The 24,741-nt window shown below is 30.5% G+C and overlaps 1 protein-coding gene across 4 annotated transcripts in view; it reads left to right on the top strand.

Moving 5' to 3' along the window:
• LOC100168094 (protein phosphatase Slingshot) overlaps positions 1 to 24,741 on the top strand; it is a 68,774-nt gene that overhangs the window by 38,588 nt on the left and 5,445 nt on the right. For all 4 annotated transcript variants that reach the window (XM_016803008.2, XM_008182720.3, XM_008182714.3 and 1 more), the window contains exons 4-9: positions 2,365 to 2,543; positions 4,054 to 4,119; positions 20,186 to 20,380; positions 20,492 to 20,761; positions 23,476 to 23,622; positions 23,700 to 24,211. In XM_016803008.2, coding sequence (XP_016658497.1) covers positions 2,365 to 2,543; positions 4,054 to 4,119; positions 20,186 to 20,380; positions 20,492 to 20,761; positions 23,476 to 23,622; positions 23,700 to 24,211 — 1,369 coding nt within the window. The remainder of the gene's footprint in view (positions 1 to 2,364; positions 2,544 to 4,053; positions 4,120 to 20,185; positions 20,381 to 20,491; positions 20,762 to 23,475; positions 23,623 to 23,699; positions 24,212 to 24,741) is intronic.

The raw sequence follows: 24,741 nt of genomic DNA, 5'->3' as shown, positions 1-24,741 counted from the left end.
GCTTGTGTTAAAATCAAACAAATATGTTAACATTATTAGATTCGAAGATTTAGCGGTCAAATTTAAATGTATATACACTTGTTATGTAGATTTTAAAATTTATGACAGCTTTAAATCGTCTTAAAAATTTAATCAAATGCAGTATAAATGCTTATAGATTTATAATATGTACCTATATGATCATTAAGCCCCACACGGCTCAATATTTTGTGTAGAAACTCTATGAAACAGTGATCATATTCAGAAAATTATATATAGTAGCATTTGTAGCAATCTTAGTAACATTATATGTATTCTATTGTTCAATGTAATGAGATCCAAATGTACTGTCATTGTCTTGTGAGTAGCTTATAAAACAAACAATTTAATTAATTTGTTAAAGACGATAATACTATATAATACTAATATATACCAATATACCATCTAAAATTATAAAACAATATTAACCTTCATTTTGTTTAATTTTTTCTATGGTTAAGAACCTATACCAGTTATTTTACAATCTGAACCTAACTGTTCGTATATTTAAAAAATGTTTAGCCTATGTTATAACTCTGTGTATAAACTAAGATTATCTTTTAGGAATTAATAGCCTATTTAACGGATTTAAAAATATAAAATATTGAATGTGGCAATATAATTTTAAAATATTAATAATAAACCATTTTGTGTAAAATTATTTGCTGAAATATTAATTAAACAAATTAAATCTGAAAACATAAATAGAAGGTCGTAATAGTCGTAACTCGTAAGAACGTATGTAAACGTAATATCAAGTGTAATAATATGTAATTATAATGAGTAACATACACGTATAAAAATAATTTAATGATTCAAAATCTGTTCTTATTTGTTCAAATAATAATTTTATTAATTACTTTTGTCCATTATATTTTTATAGTTTCAATTCGGTTTAACTTTACATAACATATATAATATTATTGATATTATAATATATAATTAATAATTATTATATGAGTATAATCTATTTACAATAACAATAATTGAAAATCTTTCCGTTTTAAAAAATTAAACAACAACAGACAATTTTAAGTTTCTAAACCTGTAAAAAACTTGATTTAAAATAACACGAGTAGGTAAGGATAAAATGTTGTTGCTGATCATGAGATGGTAGTTATGGGTACTTTTTTTTTTACGAACGCTATTTACTTGTCAATTTTAAAATATCTCGTTAATGGTGTTATAAGCTTATAATAGCCTAGTCGCCCAAGTATACGATGTGTAGATTAAAATAGTGTGCGTGTTGATCCGAAGGGAAAATTAAAGATATATCAACGACCGATTTCGCTTGGCTGATTGCGCGTTTTCACCTCTTAACACCAATAGCCTCGAGGGATCCGCCGGGACATGTTATTTATTGTTCGTCACTATTTGCATCAGTATATTATTATATTTTATACATATACACACATATATATATATTGAAGCGTTAACACACGTAATATGATGTTGATAACCTAAACCTGTAGATATTTAGCCATTTTGGTTAGATATTTTTTCGTATCAACTATAAGATTTTAAACTCACTTACTCTTCCATTTTAACTTATACGTCCAAATTAACTTATAAGTTACTAGCTGAATTACCCGGCTTCGCCCGAGTGTAAAATATTTGTGTATCACCATGCACCTCCCCATTTACGTTTAAAATGTCTTGCCGAAAAATATCTTAAGACTTATGAGATTAATATAATATAACAGTTAGGTACTGTGAAAATGTCAACCCTTAAGCTTTCATTATTTATGCTCTATGTTGATCAGTCAACATTTGTCATTCAGGCACGTTCGATTATAGCCATCCAGCCTGGCGTTTCGCGTGAAACACGCTTGTGATTGTAGGATCATTATATTTTCAGGTAGATATTTTCGCGGACCCCGCAAGGTGCGTACTTAATTCGAATGTTTTATTAACTTAAATAATAACGTAAATAACGCTGTTACTATCCTGATAGTAAATATTAATATTAAATATAATTAATATTATAAAGGCACGAGAAGGTTAAATGTTCGTTAAGTTTCCCGAAATTACCAATAGCAACCTATTACGAGTTACAAATACATTATGACAGATGGCGCCATTGTTGTATTTTTGTCTTCCAGGATTCCTACATTTCCGGTGGATTTTCTTAAAATTTTCTTTCAAAAAAAACCTTGTCCTGACAATTACGAACGCAACAAAAAAAGAATTAGCCAAATCGGTCGCGTAGTTTCTGAGATTAGCTGACGTTTCAGAGTATAAATATAAAAGTAGTTTCACGTTTATATAGTTAGATAAGTAATTACAATGAATAGTCTAAAAAAAAAGACCAAAAATGTAATATTTAATTATTATAATGTTTTTTAGGCAGTAAAGCTGGAAAGCGTACATTCCGGCCGTACCAGATATTTAGTTGTAGTTTCTTGTATAAATGGAAATTGTCAAGAGGAATCCTGCCTTTTGGGTCTTGACTGTAACCAGAGTACTACTATTGGACTGGTGCTTAGACTTCTGGCAGATACCACAATCACGCTGGATGGAGATGGGTAAATACATTTCAATATAATATATATAATTATAGACGATACACACTGCTACTAGGTAGACACTATGCATTTAGAATTTCAACAGTATATTGTTCCAATTTTGTTGTCACTTGTATTCATGATAAACTTGTATTAAAACAAAAAAGTTTATTTTGATTAATTATTTCCTGGAATAAAAACGTGAACCTAGATGATAAAAATATTTTTCATTTAAAATTCACATATTTTAGTAATTAATTGATAATATTTTTAAAGAATTTAACTAAACATTAAACTATAAAATATCGGTAATACCTATAGGTTTATAGCTATATATAGCTTTGTTAAATTTTAACGTTAAAATAAAATAATTGTAGAAACTTTTTGAAATGTTTTATAAGGTATATAATAAGTAATTACTACTAATTATATATAAGTAGGTAATAACATTAAAGTGGTTTTAAAAATTTTAAAAAGAGGTTTCTTGGAATATAGTTTATACTATTGATATAGAATTAAAATTCTTCGGCTATATTTTAGATTCTGAGCGGAGGGATAAATAAATGATTTTACAATGATGCGATTTTTTTTTTGTGTCTGTCATCACCTTTTGGGACAATAAAATGTTTCAATTTTCTTCAACAATATGTTTACTGGTAGGAAGGTACATCTAGTTGGTATTGGACTTTAGGAGGTCAAAAGTAAAAAATCCCCAATAATTTTCAAAAGCACTAAGAAAAACAAACAAAAAATTAAGGAAAACCCGAGATTTTTACGCGAAACCAGTTTTTGGAAAAATCAGTTCAGTGTAACCCTAAAAAAATAACCGTACATACATGACGTTTTCACTGAATGTTTTTATTAGCAATAATTTATGTGCACGATAAAACTTTCAAAATATAATAGCAACTCTTTGATTTTTTTATTACTTTTTTAAAATTACTATTGGACACATATGAGCGTCTGAAGTTAAAATGTTGACAAAATTCATCAATTAATGGCAAATTATTTTGAGGTTGAAATTCATAAAAAATATATCTAAGATATCTAAGATTTAAAATTCATATGCAAGACTTCCTTAAGTTTTCCAGCTCCTTTACTTTTCCTACAGTATAAATATAATATAAAATATCCACACTTGCAAACCGTCTCCGCTTAGAATCAATTTTCATATACAATGATATCATTGAATTTTATATTTCAAATTTAATGTCATCCATTTTACAGTGACCTATTGTAACCTACTGTACAGCAAAGCGACATCCACTTACCCACCTTTTTACTTTTTCAAAGTTCATTTTTTTCAGTTTTAATAGCCAAGTGTCTTTTACCTGCAAGCATCATCGATTTCCAGCTACATCCCTGTTCCTATATTATACAAAAAAATAACAATAAGATCTATGGTTTTTATTACTTCCATCTCGACAGTTTACGATCATGCTCATAACCTACAACAATATTGTTCTTGGATAACTTTCTTTTATTTCTTCATTGGCTAAACCTATGTGATAAATATTTTTTTATTTTTCAGAGGGTTCAGCGTTAGCGTGTGCAGCCGCCAACATATTTTTAAACCAGTCTCGGTACAAGCCATGTGGTAAGTCAACGTTTTACTAAAAAATTCTACCTATATATACAATAATATTATAAAGAGGAAAGATTTGATTGTTTGTATTGAATAGGCTCCGAAACTACTGGACAGATTTTAAAAATTGTTTTACCATTAGAAGCCGACATTATCATTGATAAATATAGGCTAATTTAAAAAGGGAATTGATCACCCAGGGGAGGTGCTCAAACTGAAATTTTGAGATTTACGATAGAAATTTGTGTTTAAAAATAGTTGCCATGGGTTTTAAAGCTATTATAATAATTAATAATAATTATTGGTTGTTGTTTATTGAAAATGGTGGCTATTGCCTATTGATCATAGGAAAAATAGTTAGTAGAATATGTCCGTAATGCCTACGACTGTAATGTACGACTGTCACGAAATTTTGTGTCACGATGTATGTTCGCGGTAAACTCCGAAACTACTGAACGGATTTTGATAAAATTTGGTAACCATTTATAATATAGTTCAACTTAAAAGATAGGCCAATTTAGAAAGGGAGAGGACCAACTCTGAGAGATGCTCAAACGGGAATTTTATGATTTCCGATGAAAATTTTTGTTTATAAATGGTTGCCATGGGTTTTAAAGCTATTATATTAATAATAATAGTAAAAAAAAACTATTTGCTTTACTTTTTAAACATACATTGTAAACTAATATTTAACTATAAAAATGTTAAATGAAAATCTCTGTACAGGCTAAACTCTGGAACTATAATTATCAAGAAGATCTGATAAGTAGATCCAAAGTTTAGTCTGTATAGTTATAGTCTGTGTATTTATATAGTTAGATATATATAGGTATTATATATATGTATAAATTAATGTTTGTGGGTATATTAGACCTCTGGGAAGAAGATAGGTTAATTTACAAGGGGTTAAATTTGTTTTTTTTTATTTATTGGATTTCAGTACGGTTAGGTTAGGATAGGATTTTCTACAAATTAATTATATTAATCCACCGTAGTTGGAATTAAGTAAAAACGACAAACTTGGTATAACTTTGATACTTTAGAGTTAGATCATACACTTACGTACAAAAAGCATGGGGTCCGCAATCTACAGCAGGTAGATTGCCTACCTGATAATGTACTGCTACGAAACAGAATTTTTATTCCAGGCAACGGAAAAGTTAAGATACATTTTGAGCACCATACACTGAATATTAATAACGAATTGAACAAAGTTTGAGTCATATAGAGTTGGTACATTTAACGGGCAACGAAGTGCACGGGATCAGCTAGTATACAATACTTCTACTCGTAATTGTATATGACAATTGTTTAAGAAAATATTTCTTATCAATAATGATAGTACACAATCGTACTAATAAAATACGAGCTCTAAACATACTCACCAAAAATAATTATTGCTATAGAGTAGAATAATAAATTATATATAAGATAAATACGTTATAAAATGTACGTATTTTATTGGTGCATGAAACCAAACCGTGATTAAAATTATTTTTAAATAATCGCATAAATAAACAGTTTGAAATAAGTTCGTATAAATTACTATTTACAGTTATACAATAATTATTATTTATTACTTATTAGTTTAACACCTTATTGTGGTCAATAATTTCACAAGACGTACAACGCAGCGGACCGATAACGATGCAATACATTGTGTTATCACATAACTATAGGTGTCTATAACTATAGGTATACAATTTTCGAATAATTTACGATTCAAATCCACTGAGTTTTTATATCTTAAAATTACGATTTTCGACACATTTGTGCTATGTATAGTCTCTAAATTACGTTTCGCTGGGTGCTCCACTGCGCAGTTAACGGAGAAGCTCTGAGGCGGCGCGGCGGCGGCACAGCGTGACACGGTTCCCAAATGGTATTATTATATAATTCAGTCGTGAGACCCGATTATTTTGCAATTACCATTTTGATAACAAAACGGAAAACAACTTCAACACACGTGTTTTAAATGTAGTAGTGGACTAATGTTAGAAAAACAATTGAACAATACTGCATTTTTGGAAGCCACTCTGCAGTCCACACACTATTATTATACTTATTAGTTAAGTAATTTAAGTATTTTACTTTTCTTTTATTATGCAGTGCGATAAACTATTGATACTTTTCATATTTATTATCATTGATTTGTTATATTAGAGCAAGGACTTATGAAATAAAAAAAACATAAAATATGCATTTAAAAATTGGTGCATCAAAAATTGAAAATAATCAGTTGATTGTGGCCTAAAAATAAAATTACACTCCAATATTATATTTTTTTCTTTATATAATATTATTATTTATTATTGATTATATGAATACTGCTTTATCATTTATAGTCAATGTTAGACAGTTTGTTTATAGTGATGTTATTATTTCACGAAGTATAGCTTTTAAACTAATTTATAACTCACTATAGGTCTGTGCTAAGTAGGTAAATTTTAAGGTGCAGCCACATTTGGGAAAATGTTCGTTGTTTAATAATGTATGCCGCAAATATATTATGCGATGCAAAAAACCCATAGGCCAACGTAAATGTTTACTATTGTGGCTTAAGTATCCGAACGGAGCGATGGATATATTCATTTTACAATGTTTATCGTTATTTTTTTTGTCTGTCGCCAACTTTTGAAGCTGTAAAAATGTTTTGAATTTCAATATCAGCATCTTTTTTAGTAGTAAAATGAATCTAGTTTGTACTTTGAGACGTTAAAAGTAAATAATTCTCAGTACCTACTTTATAAAATAATCGAAAAAATAAAACAACAATTAGTGAAAAACGGTAATTACAAAACCAGTTTTAGACTAAATCGATTTTATTATAATACAAAAAGGGATAACGGGAGATACTTTAAATTAAATGTACATGTCATGATATAATTTTAAAATATTTTGATCTTTTTGGACTATTTATAAGCATATGCGGAATCTTAATTTATTTTTGAAATAATAGTCAACAAAAATATTTGGTCAAAAACTTGAAAATCTAATATACAATATGCGTAGTCCACATAAGTAGTGAACTGAAACCCAAAAATATAAAAAATATATACTTAGGCACAATTTTTTTTAAAGACATGAAGTTTAAATTTGGATAAAATTAGATATTTAAACGAAGAATAACAATGCTAGTTATTTTGTTGTTTTTTAAAAACATTATTCGCGAGCACTTGAAACTTTTTACAAACAAATTTATAGTATTATAGGTAAGTACCTACTATAAATTAGAAAATATCCTCTCGCCAAATAATGATTGTTAAAATTAACCATTCTGTTATTATACATTCCTTCATATCAATGAGTATTATTGATATTTTGATAAACTAACTTGTTCGATGTATATTACTATAAGCTTGGTGGTGGTTACATACTTACATGTCAAAAAAAAATAATTTTCTCACGTGTTGATCAATTTCTTTATTTTCTTCTTGTATAATAACTCAAACACACTCAACACTAAATCGTTTTTTTTTCTCTCAAGCCATTAGAAGTAGATTATTACATAAAAAAAAATATAAGTAAACAGAATAATGAGGTATCTGTTGCAACGCCATAGACATAAAAAAAATAATAATGATAGTTGCTATAATTTTGTTATGTCAGTAAACGAGTTGATTTACCACGTATAAGCTGTAGGTATATCTTTTGTTAATAGCATCATAATTATATTCTTTTATTGAACAAATTACAAATATTGTATTAATGAAAACGCTGAACATTTTTTATACCATTATTATGAAACTCAATTGTATTATCAAATACCTACCATGTAATTGTATCATTCATGTTTTCAGTACTAAAAATTTGTATGCTTATAAAATAATGTTCAAAATGTTTTAACAGATTGGTCGGATTTTGTACGTTGTTCACTGATATTTATGCATGCATTGTGTGACATATTGTTTAGTTTATTTTTGTTTTTAATGAATTCTTGGAATCTTGAATCAAATTTGTTTTGCTACAATTAACAAACAAAAATCAGTTTTATCGTAATATGTGTAAAGATATGGTATAATTCAACAATTTGTTTAATAATGATCAACTTCGTTCATATTATACAGTTCGTATATGTATTATATTATTATAACATTCGATTCTTCCTATAATCCCATTTATCGCAAACGATACTAAAAAAAAAATTATCATCTTACATAATGTCACATAATATTCCAAATCTGTATTTCTGAGCGGAGTGATAGCAGTTTCTACACCCCATAAAATGGTCAAAATATGTTGACTCTTTTAAGCCATAAAAGGCGTGTAGAAAAATTTGGATATTTATTGGTTTTTTTTTTTTTAATTATTGTCGATAAATAATGTTTGCTTGGCCAAAAAACTTGAAAACTTAATTTAATGTTCTTCATAAGTTGTTGTTACCTAGTGGAAATTTAAATAAAACATGCGTAAGTTCATAATTTTTTATGAGCGTATAAATTTGGAATTTTGCAAAATTCATCTTTGATACATGATTCCTTATAAGTTATACGTTTTCCTATATTTAACCAAAAAAAAAGTTTACCGCAAAGTCAAATTAATTTTCTATGAGCTATGGTTTTTAATTCCCATGTACCTACTAACCTAACCTACTTACCTACAAGAGAGCGGTACCACTGGTCACTTGCACCTTTTTATTTTTAACATTGTGTCAGTTGCTATACATGTAAACAATTTTTCAGCGTTTCTGTTGCCTTTTATTGAGTAACGTTTGTTAAATGTTGTTTTCGACGTTATTCGGACAAAGATGTTTAACTCGGAAAAAAATACTTAGGAGTTCCCTATATTGCGCTTTTAGACATTATAATTTATAATAATTAATAATGATCATCGATTATATTATATTTGTACCTATATGTAGTTTAACTTTGTAATATTTAAGAAAAAGGATAATTTCCTAAATAATGCCTGATAATAATATATTAATAGTTTTATACAATCACATTCACAAGTTTGTTTGTTCAAAAATGAAGTAAAGATTACGACAACTAACAGTTATTTATTGCAATAGTCCTGTGTGCTCTTGGCTCTTGCATACATTATCGATGCAATTTTATGCATTATGCATAATATGCAAAACATCAGTGGCACTTAGATTAGTAATACTTGAAAAGTTTATAAACATTCTACACCTATCAGCTTTGTTTTACTTATTTATTTCTCTGCGATTTCAAATAATAATCCCTATACTCCGGCCCACGAGAGTCCATATGTCAGAATGCGTCCGTCACTGCGCATGGGCACGTAGCCGAATAGAGGGAATGACATCATGGTGGGAGAAAACAGACGTCACGTATTACTATATGAATGCGCGGTTTACGTATGGACTCTCGTGGGCTGGAGTATAGTTGTTGCTATAAATTATTATTTTTTTAATGTCTTATGTACCTATATTATTTTAAATAATGCATTGTATGAACTAGTAGATCATATAAAAGTCTTAGGAGCTTGTTCACTCATTTAATCAGGAAATACTTTTTTTCGTAAAACATTATCCCTTCTATGTATACATAGTATAATAATATATTAATATAGGCACTATAATAATAATAGAAACTAACGTGCTACGTGTATCGATATGAAATTGTTTTACTCGAGTTTATAACGAACTTCTCATGTTCAACAATAACTGCAAACTATAGGTCATTTACACTTCTATGCTATACTTGTATCATTTAGGTAATTTTGATCTGGGAATTTGATGGTGGTTTTGCAAAAGAGTAGAAATAAAAAAAAATTATTAACCTCATCCGCTTATAACGATTTGTGTAGAATAAATTAATAGAACTTTAGCTGCACAGAACCGACAAACAGTCGTTATACCTTATATGGTATGTTACATACGTGATTCCGTCTCTTTAATAATATAATAGTAGTAATAATAATGGTAGTACCTACTATTAGTTGTAATAGTAATAATAACATCAGTAATAATGATGAAGAGTGTTATCTCTACCGAACACAGTGGTTTGGGGGTACCTGAATTTAATCCATTTATGGACGTCGGCACGTCGAAGGTACACCTCACTGTCTGTGTGAAAATCACAGGCACGTCATTCGGCGGACGTCTTGATTGACAAGTGATGATTATATAAAACAATCTGTTGGAAATTTAGTAGATAGATTTAGGTATATATTATACAGAGTTAATCACCAAATATACTCACCTCCATTTTTTCCTTTAGTATATAATGATTTTATTCAAATTCTGAATTTTTTCATTTTTGTACTACCTAAGGAGTGCACACATTATGATACAAACTCCTGTTTTTTAAGTGAGAACGGGGGGTTCTCCCCCCCTCCCTCATTTTACTTTAAATTATTTATTGGACAATTTTTTTTCAAATATTGATGTACCTTATTCTTATAATTTGAATGAGTAGTTTCTCAGTTATTATAATGATTAATGTTTATTCTAGGGATAATAGTCCTTCAAAATGGATTTACAAAAATTTAAAATAAAACATGTAATATTGTGTATCTAGTATTTACTATACTTGGACCATTTTTACAAATTATTAATGTTGATAGATTAATATTCTTCATTACAATTTTCAAATTTTTCAATCATGTCTCCTATTATCCTTTGTATAAAAAATCTCAAGAATATCAAGATTCGATATATATTATGGTCTTTAAGGCTTAAGCATCTTTAAAAATTCCAAAACTAAGATTTTGAATAATTACATTATTGAAGAAAAAGAGGGGATGACTATGCTTAGTTATAATATAATATGTAGGAATGTTGTTTATTTATTTATTTATTGTATGAGCATCAATATCTTAAGTGTCTATTAGGGGGCAACAATTTTGGGCCTTGTGTAATTTTCTATAATTTGTTTTCTATGAGAAACTTGTTGAGCCTGTAAAGGGTTTCTATAAATTTACCTTTATTTGACTAAAAAAATAATTTTCACATCTAAATTTACTAATCAAAAATAATTTTTAAGCAATGTTAAATTTATTTAAGCCATACACCTGGAACTTATATTTTCAGTGTCAGTATAGCATCAGATTGAGTTGTCGATTTTTTTTTTACCATTTATTAGGCTAGTAAAATGGTAAATAATACGTTTCATTGTAATGTATTAACACAGTAATCGTTTAAGTGTCATGGAAATAAGCAAATTTATAATTTATTAAAAGTAACATTAAATTTGAATATTTATACATTAAGCACACCTAATCGACTAATCGCTAAACCGAGACGACAGCCGTATATTTATGTCCATGATACCTACCTATTTTCTACTATGAATAGACCCAATATTTGATTTTAAGAAAACGTTTTTTAAGAAATAAAATGAAATATAATATTTCTATACATAGGTAAGTTATATAATAATCAAAATCATAATAAATTATATTATCGAATAGTTACACTTATTGTTACCTATATCACAATTGATTTATTTAATGTGCATAAACTATAATCATAGCATGTTTTCTGATACTTAGTTAAAATAATTTGAATAAGAATTTCGAGGGGCCGGCCCTGCACCATAGTAAATTTAAGGGGAGCTGGCCCATGCTGGGCTCCCCTGTGTACGAGCCTGAGTATATTATATTGCGAGATTTAATTTTAATTTAATTTTATTTTTGTTAAAAATAATCTAATTTATTAAACGTAACAGAGATATCTAATTAAAACGAAAGTATAGGCACACCTATAGAAGTTATATTTTGAATTTCTCCTGTTGTACGTTACCTGAGTATAATCGAAATCCGAATCAACTGTGGCGTCTGTCATATGGATTATGCCGATTTCTGCTTATTAACGCGTGTCTAGAATATGTATTGTAAAAGCCGGCCAAACTATAAATTCGTATACAATAGATTGCATGTCATGCGAAAATAAAACTTAAATTTATTGTAAAATATTTTGTTTGATAAGGTTTGGTTACGAAGCTTTTCTATATGGCGATGTATATAATATAATAGCAGACATATTAAAAATTATAAATGTATATGTATAAATGTATAATGATATGACGTACCACGTATTTTATATCGAGACTAGCAATTTTATTAAGATTTTGAACTTGATTGTTTCACAAAAACTTGTTTGTTCAAATATCTAGTTTCAATTGACAACTTTAAATCTCATTACGCATTGTCCGCGTTATCTACAACCCAAAGTCTGACATTACAATTTTGCCATGACACGATTTAAACGAAATACTGGATTAAACGTAATCTCTACTTAAATCATCTGAACTTAAGGAAACGTTCATTTTTAAATTTTACGTAAACGTAAACGACACGATAATACGTTCATAAACTATACCATATACCAACCTATAAACGTGTTCGAGTATTGTCATATTTATTTTTGTCCCAATGTTTATTATAGTCATAAATACACACATTATGCATAATTTATAGTATTGATATATGGCTAGAATAGGCGTAGTTATATTGAAACGATGAAAATGTGAATCATATAGCAGAATCAGTTGCGTCGATTACCAGGTTCCTATTATATCATATTACTTATACATACGTAATACGGGTGCAGATCGACGAAAATATATTGAAGTAAATAACTTAGAAATTATTTCTTTTGTAGGCAAAATTAAATTAACGATTTATATACAGAATTGCGATTCAGTATACCAGTATACGCATTATGCGGTCGCAAAAACAATTGTTATATCTGCGTTAAGTCTAATTTTTGCGGCGCACGATCTCTTTCGTCGTTTCTCCTCTCCTGCACCACGGATAGCAATATTTCGTATTTTGATCATCCGCTGCCGTTAGAAAGTTGTCGTGACCATTTGGGATGGGATTCTACGCGCGCTCATCGTGACCGGACGTCCACCGCGCGAATAATGTACACACATGCGTTCGCACGAATAGGATCTATTATAATATTATGCATACTACACTTATCGTTGGTATATTACGAAATTCGTCGAGCTCATCTGTCTTCGAGAGCGTACCTTATTCGCGGCCTTGATTGCATTGATCTCCGCGCGCTCGAACTACTCGCGTCGAGAGAGGTTAATCTCGTGCGTGCACTACAATGTATGTAATGTATTATTATACCCACTACACAGGTCTGGTACTATCGATCGACTATGCCACCGTGTCACAGTTTCCAACTCGTCTAGATACCAAAACAGACCGAGATTTTCTTGGTTAAAATTTACGGCCGTGTACATAAAGTAGGTACATTTATATTATGTTGTTTATATTTACTATCCACGCATTTACGATTCAGATACTACTAACCGATATTTTAAAATCAAATAATGTTTTAGTGCGATGGTTCTCGTCGTCCAGTTATCAGCGCCACACGAGCCCTAAATTCGTTACTATCGTCATTGTCCGTCGTCGTTGTTAAACATGGTATATTATTATATTTGGAACGGCGGGCGGAGCTAGGACATCGTGTTGGTAAAGTAAGCGGTTTCATCGGTCGCCGATGTAGCACACCGCGCAGCGAACTAGTTGTGGCGCGCGCACGCGCGCGCTTTTATTCTTATCGCGATATTATTATAGTCCTCTGTGTGTATCCCGTTAACCGGTTCGGTGTGCTGGCCGTCGCTCGTTATTGTATGCGTCTTGTCCTATCTTCTACTCACCAATCATCATACTATAGATATAACAGTGCTTAATATTATACATTTTATGGGTAGATAAACATATATTATATTGTATTATTATATTATTGTATCCAAACGAAAAACGTGGTCCCATACTTACACTAATTATCAAGCCCTGACCTCTGCATCGTCCGCGAGCTTCTCCGTTGGCAGCATCATTGACGACTCTCGTCTCCCGCCAAACATTTAACGCGTTGACTGGGGTCGGTCTTTACGATATATAATAGGAGACCTACTAATCGCTGACAGTGCCAAAAGCCGATACTAAAAGTTCGTCAAACCCTCGTGACATATCACAATCTCTAAAAAAAAGAACACTCCCTCGCCCTTCCTAATCGATCGTTTTCTCGTCTCCGTCAATAGGTGTGTACAGCTGTATAATATACTAAATTAAGAACGCGTTAAAATTAGCCGAGAAGGACGGATTAAATACCATATTATTAATATATATTAAATGTACGTATATCATCGGTATCCCGCCCGCGCCGCCGCCCCGTCGCATATACTTAAATGGGCCTTTGGCACCGATTTTTATACGCTCTGAAAAGATCGGTTACTGTTGTTTTCAACGCTTTCGGTAACCCGACCACTGTACTATTATATGTATTATATTATTTAAGTCTAATCTAGCCTTTGCCCCCCACTTCCTTTGGATGTGCGATATATTATAATATGTGTATTATGTAATACCATAGGGCATAGATTATAAATTGTATAGGCAATATAATATTAGAAATTATAATATTTATAATCAATGCAAATACCTAATATGTACTAAAATCATATGTATCGTCTTCCCGAAAAAATATGTATCCCCTCTCCTTCCGATTTCTAGATCCGTGCTTGTGTCCGACGGTAGTCGCGTTGGATTATTATTACGTTACGTTGACTGAATACGCACTCGTCAACAAAAACATTTAGGTTACCGGCCCAAAATCAAACAGTTTCAAAAATGAAAAAATGTGTATTTACTGTGACCACTATTCGTGCCAAATAAAATATTAATAAGAACATTATTTTGTAACTATAATACATTAGGTATGAACCGTTACCAAACGTATTACCACTACTAAAGGACATCTGACATATACTACAACCCTAAAGTTATTTGTACCTCAATATTTTACATAATAATATGCCTATTAATATATATATATACGCGTAAATATCTCGTCGACTCGTCTGACACAATACGATTTTACTTCGTTGAATATATTTCATCATTAATATATCCTTTGTACTACTCGATATGTAATTTATTCTATATATCTATATTGTAATATGTTTATTGTATAATGTTTATGCGTAAACCTACGCAATACATGCGTGATGATTATTTTTTAAGTTCAAAGTATCATCTGTAGTGGTGTTTTTCTAAAAATATATATAATGTTTTTGCTTAGTTTATTATTCGAGTAGGTGCAATGGTGCATCTTTATGAATAATATTTACAATATTTTCATCACATTCGTTTTTACGTTTTTCGTGCGATGATCAACACTCGATTCTGTAGCTGATATTGTTTGCTGTAAACATCCTTCGTTTTCACTGGAGTTGTGAATCAGCTGTAAGATTTGCGTCTAATTAGGCCCATATTCACTCGACCCAGTCTCTTTGAAATTTCGATGTTTGTGTTGAATGCACACACACATTAAAACTATCAAATAATGAATCCTCAAAAAATATTGATATTTGAATTATTGCTGAAGTTTTATTTTTCTAATACACTGCACTGTAGTATAATATATACTGCACTACAACAGTAGTCGTGGGTAAATTAAATTGAAAAAAAAAAATATTTATCTGCTAAACCAATCGTGCAGGGTTCGGTATCGTGTCCAATCTTAAAAAAAAGCTATTTTTCATCGAGACCCCACCATTAAAATGCGATTATAGTGGCGCCTGTTTTTCGCGACGTCTACATACATATACCACCCCTATACACAATAATCCACCCTCCATAAACTTTACCCCTTCTCAGTGTAATAACTGCGGTGTATACGGATTTTACGAGTACATTGGCTTTTTCCAATTGCTTATTATGTAGAACCACGCGCTCCCTGTTGTACATGAAAAGCAACTATATATATACAGTAAAAATACAATGTATACATGTTATAATAAATTGTATTCATATATGTTGAATGTACAGAGTGATTCTTTTAACAAAAACCTCTAATTATTTCAAATAGTATATTATGATAAACTCTTTTTGTAAATGTTGAATAATACACATAATTTATCATTTTATTATACTAGCCGCAGTTTATTTGTAAGTGAAACCACAACGGTACTATTATATCAAGTATCAACATTTGATTTTAAATGAGCTTAGATATCTGCAATACGTTAAAATGTTATGATCACATTAAATTTCAAAAAGGTAAATATTTTTTGGAATTACGTCGGTTCACTGTTGAATTTATCATGATTCATGACGTATATAACGCATAATATATAACTATATAAGTATATAACCAGGTGAGGCGCGACGAGGACATAATTCTGTCATAAGGAGTTCCAAACGAAATATATATATAATACCAACAACCGTTGCAAGCTACGACGACAATTATATTATACAATTCGTTCTTGGTGTCGTATTATGTTATTATACTTATTAGTTATTACTATTATTATATACTTCTTATGTAAGCATTCCCAATTTCCCGAGCGCGACACAAAGAGAAGACATCTATGTATACGTGCCCGGTTTTATCTTCCTTTACGATTATTACGGGATTCCATTTAGATTTCAATGCATTGTCGGCGTTTCACGTCCGAACGGCCGTGAACAGAAAAAACTTTCAGATAACAAATCAAAAATGTTTAAATGTATATAACGTACGCGCTTTAAGAACTCTGTAATATAGTATTATATAATAAATAATAACATGATGTATAATGTATAATATATTGATCAAACCATATGCCATTCGTCACGCGCTTGCAGCCGAAGGAAATTAATTTCAAGAATCGTTGAGAAGCATTATTTATTTACAGCGCAGGACGTTAATATTATATAATATTCATATATTAATTGCCGCGTTTACGACTGTCATCATCGGATCACCTAACTTTTCGCTAAAATCATCTCGTCATCAGATTAAAAATAACGTCTTTAATATTTACACGCTGATCGCAGATGTAAACTGTATAGGGTATATTGTCCATATGCGATCGTTTTTATTGTTCTAACACAGCGATGCGCCCAACCTTTTTTCTTTGGCAGGCCAATTTGGTAAGCAATTATCTTCAAGCGGGCCACAAAGTATAAAAGTACAAAAATAATCTTATATATTGGACTTGTTTTCTTATTTTTTATTGTCTATTGAAAAGATTATGAATTGAGGTACACCATTAGTTAAATCAGTACGTTATTTTAAGTACATGGGCGGGGTGATATCGATATTTAATTGTTAAGTTTCCGTATGAAAAAGTCAGACAGAAAAAAACGCAAATATAATGATAATTGCCGAATTTTTAATGAAAAATGGTCTATAAATTATGATGAAACAAACAAAATCGGTTCATAGATCGCGACTTACGGATGAACACATTCATTCAGTTTTGAGGATTGGAACCACTAAACTTTAACCAGATTTTTCATTATTAGTAAAAGAAGTACAAGCTCAAATTTCACATTAAAAATAAGAGTAAAACATTTTTGTATAGTTTTTAGTTTTATTATTGTCATTATAATTGTATTTTTTGGAATAATTATTTAGATGAATTCATAAATTTAAATAAAAATAATATATGAAAATAAATAATTTAAAAATGTTTTCATACATTTTTAAAATTGTTTTTATTTTAGAAAATTCGTAACGGGCCACATAGAATACCTTCGCGGGCCACGGGTTGGGCACCACTGTTCTAACATCTCGGTATTTAAATCTCCTTTTTAATATAAAGCTCGACTATATTTGTATTAACAAATCGGTAAAAAAAAATTATCGCTCCTCGTCGTATAAACACATGCAGCTCTGCAAAACGGTTATACACGTTATTGCTTGCTAATATAAAAGAAAGTTATCATGATTGAAAAATATTTTAAATCCCGTAAATCATTTAACGGTACCATAGCAAAATCATACGACCAGAACGACGAATACCCAATGTACCTATATAATATATATCTATACTCGTCAACTGCAGGTTTGGAACTAACTGTTCGTTCCTTTTTTTTTCGATTGAGATTTTTTGTTTCCGTAAATATTCTAATCTGTGTCAGATTTTCCATATAATGTCTACTGGAGGCCACTCGGTCCATAACCTACGAAAGGTTAAATAACGTACCTATAGGTGCTTACGAGTGTTACGTAGTTCTCAGTTGGTTTTTCTACTACTGCAGTACATTGTATAATGTTCACAATATACCTATATACATATATTATTCTAAAACAGCATACATTACGTCGTGTTACTCATATGCTGGATGCTCGATAATTGATCTCTCATTTTTAAGTCAATTATTGTAATGACATTTTGTTATTTACTAGCCTGAAATGATACCTACTTTTTTAAAAATGTTGATGCTTACACATCATTTATCGACATAATACGTACTTGTATTTCAAATATGGAATAAACATTTTTATTTATAAGTATTTCAAGTTAGATGAGCAGAGCGTGTAATGGAAAGGGGTACCTACTATTGTACTAAACCCTCAAAAGTTATATTGTCCTCTACTCAGTTCTCTCTAGATAAAATATGAATTTGTGTGTAAAAAAAAAATGTGTTATAAAAAATACTCAAAACTACATAAAAACATGTGTTTCCAAAACGCAAAAAATTACTTTGAAAATTAGTGTAGCCAACTTCAGTTAGAAAATGGATTATCCGCGTATATACCCGCATATCGTATAGGCTGTACAATATACATATCTCTATATAGGTAGGTATCTATATTATACATCCAACGACTGTCTCAACGCTAATATACGCGCGCGTCCGTTTGTCCGAACCTGTTCGAGTCTAAATTCAATGCGCCATAATGCACGCGTGCAGCATCTACAGCTCATGCATTAATCATTTTACGTGTCGGCGTATATTACGCTGCAATCATACTCGCCGTTGTTTCCTTCAAGACGTTGCCAAGTACGTATATACTAATATATTTTTCTCGGAACGAAAAAAAAACGCAATCGCACTATTATATACTACATCTTACACGAGACCGTATGTATTGCTTATATAGACAAGCTTATCTCCGGCGACGGCTGCAGGAGGACAACGAGATGACGGGCTCGCCGAACAATATCATATAAAAATAATGTACGTGTGCGCGCCCGCGTTTATGGCCACTAGCCAATTCGGAAAGAAACGAACATCGGCTTTCTCTGCGTCCCTCACAAGTCGGTTATTATTTGATTTTTTGGCCTTACGCACAAACAATAAAAAAGTGTCTAGTCGTCTCGCTGTACATTGCATATTATATTATACCCACGAGAAAGAAAGCTGTTTATTCATTTAAATTTTAACGGTTGATGAATCGTAGACCGTAGTGCTCTTTTTCGTTTTGTTTTTTTGTCTCCGATGATTTATGATATTTTGACGATTCGTTGTTATTCAAACTTCATACACAGGTGTACTGGCACCACAGAGTTGACTGCTGTGTGTGTGTGTGTGTGAATGTGACGGCTTTTATTCTTCGATAGGCGCCGAAGACAATAGTTGCAGAAGAAACGATTGTGGGTTTCGCCGAATACTTTCATGTATACTCTTTGATTGTACTATTATATTTGGTTGTTATATAAAAGAAAGCACTTGCCTACCATATAATATGCTAAATATTAGAGAACCTTGCGTTTATGAATATTGCAGCGTGACACGATATATTATAGTATCTATATTATACACTATATAACCACATGTAAGACATAATTTAAAAAAAATAATTATATAAATATGTTTGTGTGTTTATGCAAGACTCGAGCACCGAGAACAAAACTCTTGAAACGCAAACTGTACTAAATCTTGAGAAACGGCCAAACATTATTGAAACGTTTGCACTTTAGCAGTCGTTTTGAAACTGTCAAAACGCGATCGCGATTATTATTGTAATAACGTTACAGGTGTAGTACCGTAGGTACTAGGCACCTTAACGATTATTTATTTGTCGAGTACAAACTCTTTAACATATTCAAAATCATATAAATATTCAAATCGTTTTTTCGATATTGACACTTAATAAAATAAATAATCGTTAAATATTTATAATTTTTTATATATTTTGATGTATTAGTATGTTATAATAAATTTAAAAGCGACCATTATAAAGTAGACATGTTACATTATAACATAGGTATTTTAGCATTTGAACTAGATACCCATAGTTTTTTATGGTGGGTGGATATAGTTAATTCTTAAATTGAAATATGTTTTTTAACAATTGTCATTAGATTTAAAAACTTATAAACGTTAGTAATTTATATTTGATATTAATTTCCGTATAATTTTATTCCAGGTCAGCTCTACAATCCTTACACCGGGTGAGCGCTCAAGCCCGTGAACACAACTTTTTCGAAGGCGGCCTTACCCACGATTGGATAACGCATTACGAAAAACAAATCTCCTCCGACCAGTCATGTCTGAACGAATGGAACGCTATGGATTCGATTGAATCGCGTCGTCCTCCGTCACCCGATTCACTGAGGACAAAGTAAGTCTGGATGTCTGATCGTCTATAGTTTAACAATAACTATAATTCTTATCTAGTACCTACATGTACTTTTATTTATGGCTCGCATTATCCATTCGTCGTTACTTATAGACCCAGTGAACGCGAAGAAACTGAACGCGTGATACGCAGTGCCCTGAAAGAAATCATGATGAGCGTAGACCTGGATGAAGTAACGTCCAAGTTCATTAGGGGTCGTTTAGAAGAAACGCTAGACATGGATCTGGGTGAATATAAACCGTTCATCGACCAAGAAATGCTCACCGTGTTGGGCCAGATGGATGCGGCAACGCGAATATTCCCTCACGTTTACCTTGGTTCCGAGTGGAATGCATCAAACCTCGACGAACTCAGCCGAAACGGGTATAATATAAGCAGTAATAATAAAAAAACAATACACATAGTATACTATGATATCGAATCACCTATATACTTAATGATAATACGCATCGTATATTCGTATATATATTTTCTTATATCGAAGGCGAGTCACGTGTTAGAATACCAACTTGTTCGATTATAAAGTATTCAAAAGTCACATATTCCGAATTCAAATCATAATTTTATAATATTTGAAGTAAATCAAATTCAAACGTAAATACACACTTCTGGTTATTTTTCAAAGGTGAGAAAATGAATTAAAACAATTATCTAATTAGAGTACAGGTAATAATTCATTATTAACATTAAGTTATAAATTGATAGTAACAAACAACAAATTTAACTCTGAAAGCTGTTTAATAATTATGGCTTAAAATAAGTCAATTCATTTTTAGATTCTGAGTGAAACGATGAATGTATTGATTTTGCAATGATGTGTGTTTTTCTTATTTTTTTTTTTTTGTGTCTCATTACCTTTTAGGACAGTAAAAATACTTAGATTTTCATCAACCGTATCTTTTCTGATAGAAAAGTGAATCTAGTTGGTACCTTGGGGTTTCAAAAGTAAAAATGTCCCAGTAGTTTCCAAAAGCGCCGTGAAAAACAAAAGAAAAATCAAGGAAAATGGGAATTTTTACGCAAAATCTGTTTTCGAGAAAATTGGTTTTAGTTTTTGATGCCACTTATAAACAAATTACCGTAGGCTTATGAAATTTTGACTGAATGTTTATATTAGCATTTTCTATACACCATTACATTTTTCAAATATTTTGACTTATTTTGAGCTGTTTACGGACATATTCAGTTTCCATTTTTTTTGGTTTTTTTTCTTTACATGTCAATACAAATTTGTTTGTTGGTTAAATAAGCTTGAAAATTTAATAGAAGGCTCCTAGTATATTGTTTCAAAGGCAGATGAAAAAAATTAAAAATCCATAGTCACAATTTTTTTTATAAGCATTTAAAGTTCAAATATTGACAAAATACGTAAAAATGACGAAAATTTGCAAATTATTTTGAGTTAGAAATTCATAAAAAATTTTCTTTTAAATCTAAGATTTGAAAATGTAATACAAGATCATTCATAAGTTTGTCTATCTTTACCAAAAAAAAAATGTCTTCTAGAAAGTCAAATTAAATTTTTATGAGCGTTTGAAATTCATATTTTCACAACATTTGATATTCACTCGATTTCTTACGTAACGATTTTCTTATTTTGTTGTAATTAAAAAAACGAGTGACTGTAGAAACTTGAAAATTTTACTGAATGTTAACATTAGCATTTTCTATATACAATAAAATTTTAAAAATAATTTGACTCTTTTTGAGCTGTTTACGGACATTGTAAGTTTTCAATTTTTTTAGTTTTCTTTTCTATAAATATCAATTAAGTTTTATCTATTGGGCCAAAAAGTGTAAAAAATTAATACAAGGCTTCTGATACATTGTTACAATAGCAGTTTAGAAATATTAAAAATACATATGCACAATTATTTTTTATAAACATTTGAAGTTGAAATTTCATCTTTTATATCTAAGGATTGAAAATTTAAAACAAGATTCCACGTAAACATTTAATTCTGTTAGCAAAAATTCTAAGAAATACATAAGCACAGTTTATTTTTATAGTCGTTTTAAGTTCAGATTTGGACGAAATTACGTATTAAAAAACATGGAATAACTATTTTAGTTATTTTGTTGTGATTGTATAATATTATTCGTGGGTATACTTGAAACTTCTAAAGTATACTATTATATATCTATGATAGTACCAAGATTTATTGTTGATGTATAACGCTAACCTAACGTAAATAGGTTATATATAAATTACTTAATTCACAATAATATCATCAAATATACTTAGTAATATCATAGGCTGACTGACCGTTTTCGCTCAGAATCGTTTTTCTTATATAATGATATTATTATATCATTGAATTCAAATTTAACACCATCCATTATAGTGACCCACTTGCAACCTACTGTACAGCAGAGCGACATCCACTTACCCACCTTTATTTAAGTTAATACCTTCACAATAATGAAAATGTCGTTTGTTTGTTTTTAAGTTACATTGTTAAATTAATATACCTAACAATTATGTACTTAAATAAACTTAATTGTATGACTACCTATACATTTTTGTTTAAAATAAAATATGGTATATAGGTACGTAAAGTGGTCCGTGAAAAATTTATATTTATTTTTTCAAACAGTCGCACGTTTTCAATAAATCAATAATTTTTAGTCAAAACTAATTTAATTTAAAATTTAAAATAACAAAAAAATTTATTAGTTAGTTTTAACTACAGTTATCTATCATTTGTATCGTTTATTTTTTAAGTTAACTAAAAAAAGTTAATTTATTATAATAGACACTTTAACTTGGTACTAAGTTAAGTTATTAAGTTAATCATAAAATAAACTATAACTATTAACTAGTTTAGATAAAAAATTTAAAAAAATTAACTTTTGTTATTTTGATTATAAATTCGTTTTTAACTGTTAAAATATACTAAATAATAATGTTAATTTTTTTTAATACTTGTTTTAAATCGAACATTTTATATTATTGGAACAAATGACATTTCAAACACCTTATATTCCAATAGATCCAATTCGAACAGTTGTCCTCCGCTATCATAGCGTACCTGAATATATTATATACATAAATTATATTTCTCCTTTGTTTTCAGAGTACGACACATACTGAATGTGACGAGAGAAATCGACAATTTCTTCCCTGGCTCGTTCAACTATCTCAACGTTAGGGTGTACGACGATGATAAGACTGATTTATTAAAGCACTGGGACAACACCTATAAATACATCACAAAAGCCGAGTATATATTGAACTCCCGCTCATTTATAATATTATAATATCAATGTTATTGTGTTCAACTCTTGTTTTATTTTTCAGACAAGAAGGCTCTAAAGTCTTGGTACATTGCAAGATGGGCGTCAGTCGGTCTGCGAGCGTCGTAATAGCGTACGCTATGAAAGCCTACAACTGGTCTTTCAAAAAAGCGCTCGACTACGTTCAGTCTAAACGCACCTGCATTAAACCTAACAAGCATTTCATCTTACAGCTAGAGACTTATCAAGGAATATTGGCCGCGATGAAAAACCGCGAGAAATTACAGCGCTCCAAATCCGAGACAAACTTGGTGGCCACGTCAGGCCTCATCACGCCCCCAAATTCACCGAAAAAGGCTTTGGACACCCCGAGGTCCCAGAGCGAAGGTGACAAAGACGCCACGCCACCAGATCGGTTAGACAAAGAAAATGAACCAGTCGTGCCGAGTCCGCCGACACGATTGATGCCTCCAAAGTTATTAGACATCAGCGGATACGATTTAATGAAGTGCGGCGGAAGACCAAAGTCATGGTCACCAGAAAACAACTTTGCCACTGACATTTTAACCAGCTCTAGTGAGTTAATATATTTTTAAATCGACTGCTTTTAATTAAACTGTTTCCTTCGTTATTCCATTACAATATTTTCCTAGTGAATAATATAAAAACGAAACCAATCAGCTATGTATATATAACACTATAAATATTTCTACTTAGTTATATCCTTTATGCATTCCTAAACCGTTCATTTACGATGAAATTTGATACATAGATAGATTAGTCCTTGGGAAAAAAGATAGACTAAATTTTAAATACGAGGTCAAACCCGTGGAGGTTCTCAAACTGGGATTTTGAGATTTACGATGGACATTTTTGTTTATAAATGGTTGCTATTGATTTTAATAATTATTATTATTATTAATGCGATATGCCCGTCTATAGTCTATTATAGTACTGAAAGACACTCGAGTTCAAACCACGGTTTCGGTGGAACAACTTTTTGCACTTTTTGATAGTAAAGCGAATCTCACGGACAACGCCGGTCGGGATGGCTTTAATTAAAAAATAATATAATTTACACTTAAAAGCTATTAAAAAATTAATAA

This window comes from Acyrthosiphon pisum, chromosome A3, assembly GCF_005508785.2.
Source record: "Acyrthosiphon pisum isolate AL4f chromosome A3, pea_aphid_22Mar2018_4r6ur, whole genome shotgun sequence".
Taxonomy (NCBI): Eukaryota; Metazoa; Arthropoda; class Insecta; order Hemiptera; family Aphididae; genus Acyrthosiphon; species Acyrthosiphon pisum.
The sequence above is the reverse complement of the archived record's forward strand: the minus strand, read 5'-3'. Positions and strand labels throughout refer to the sequence as shown.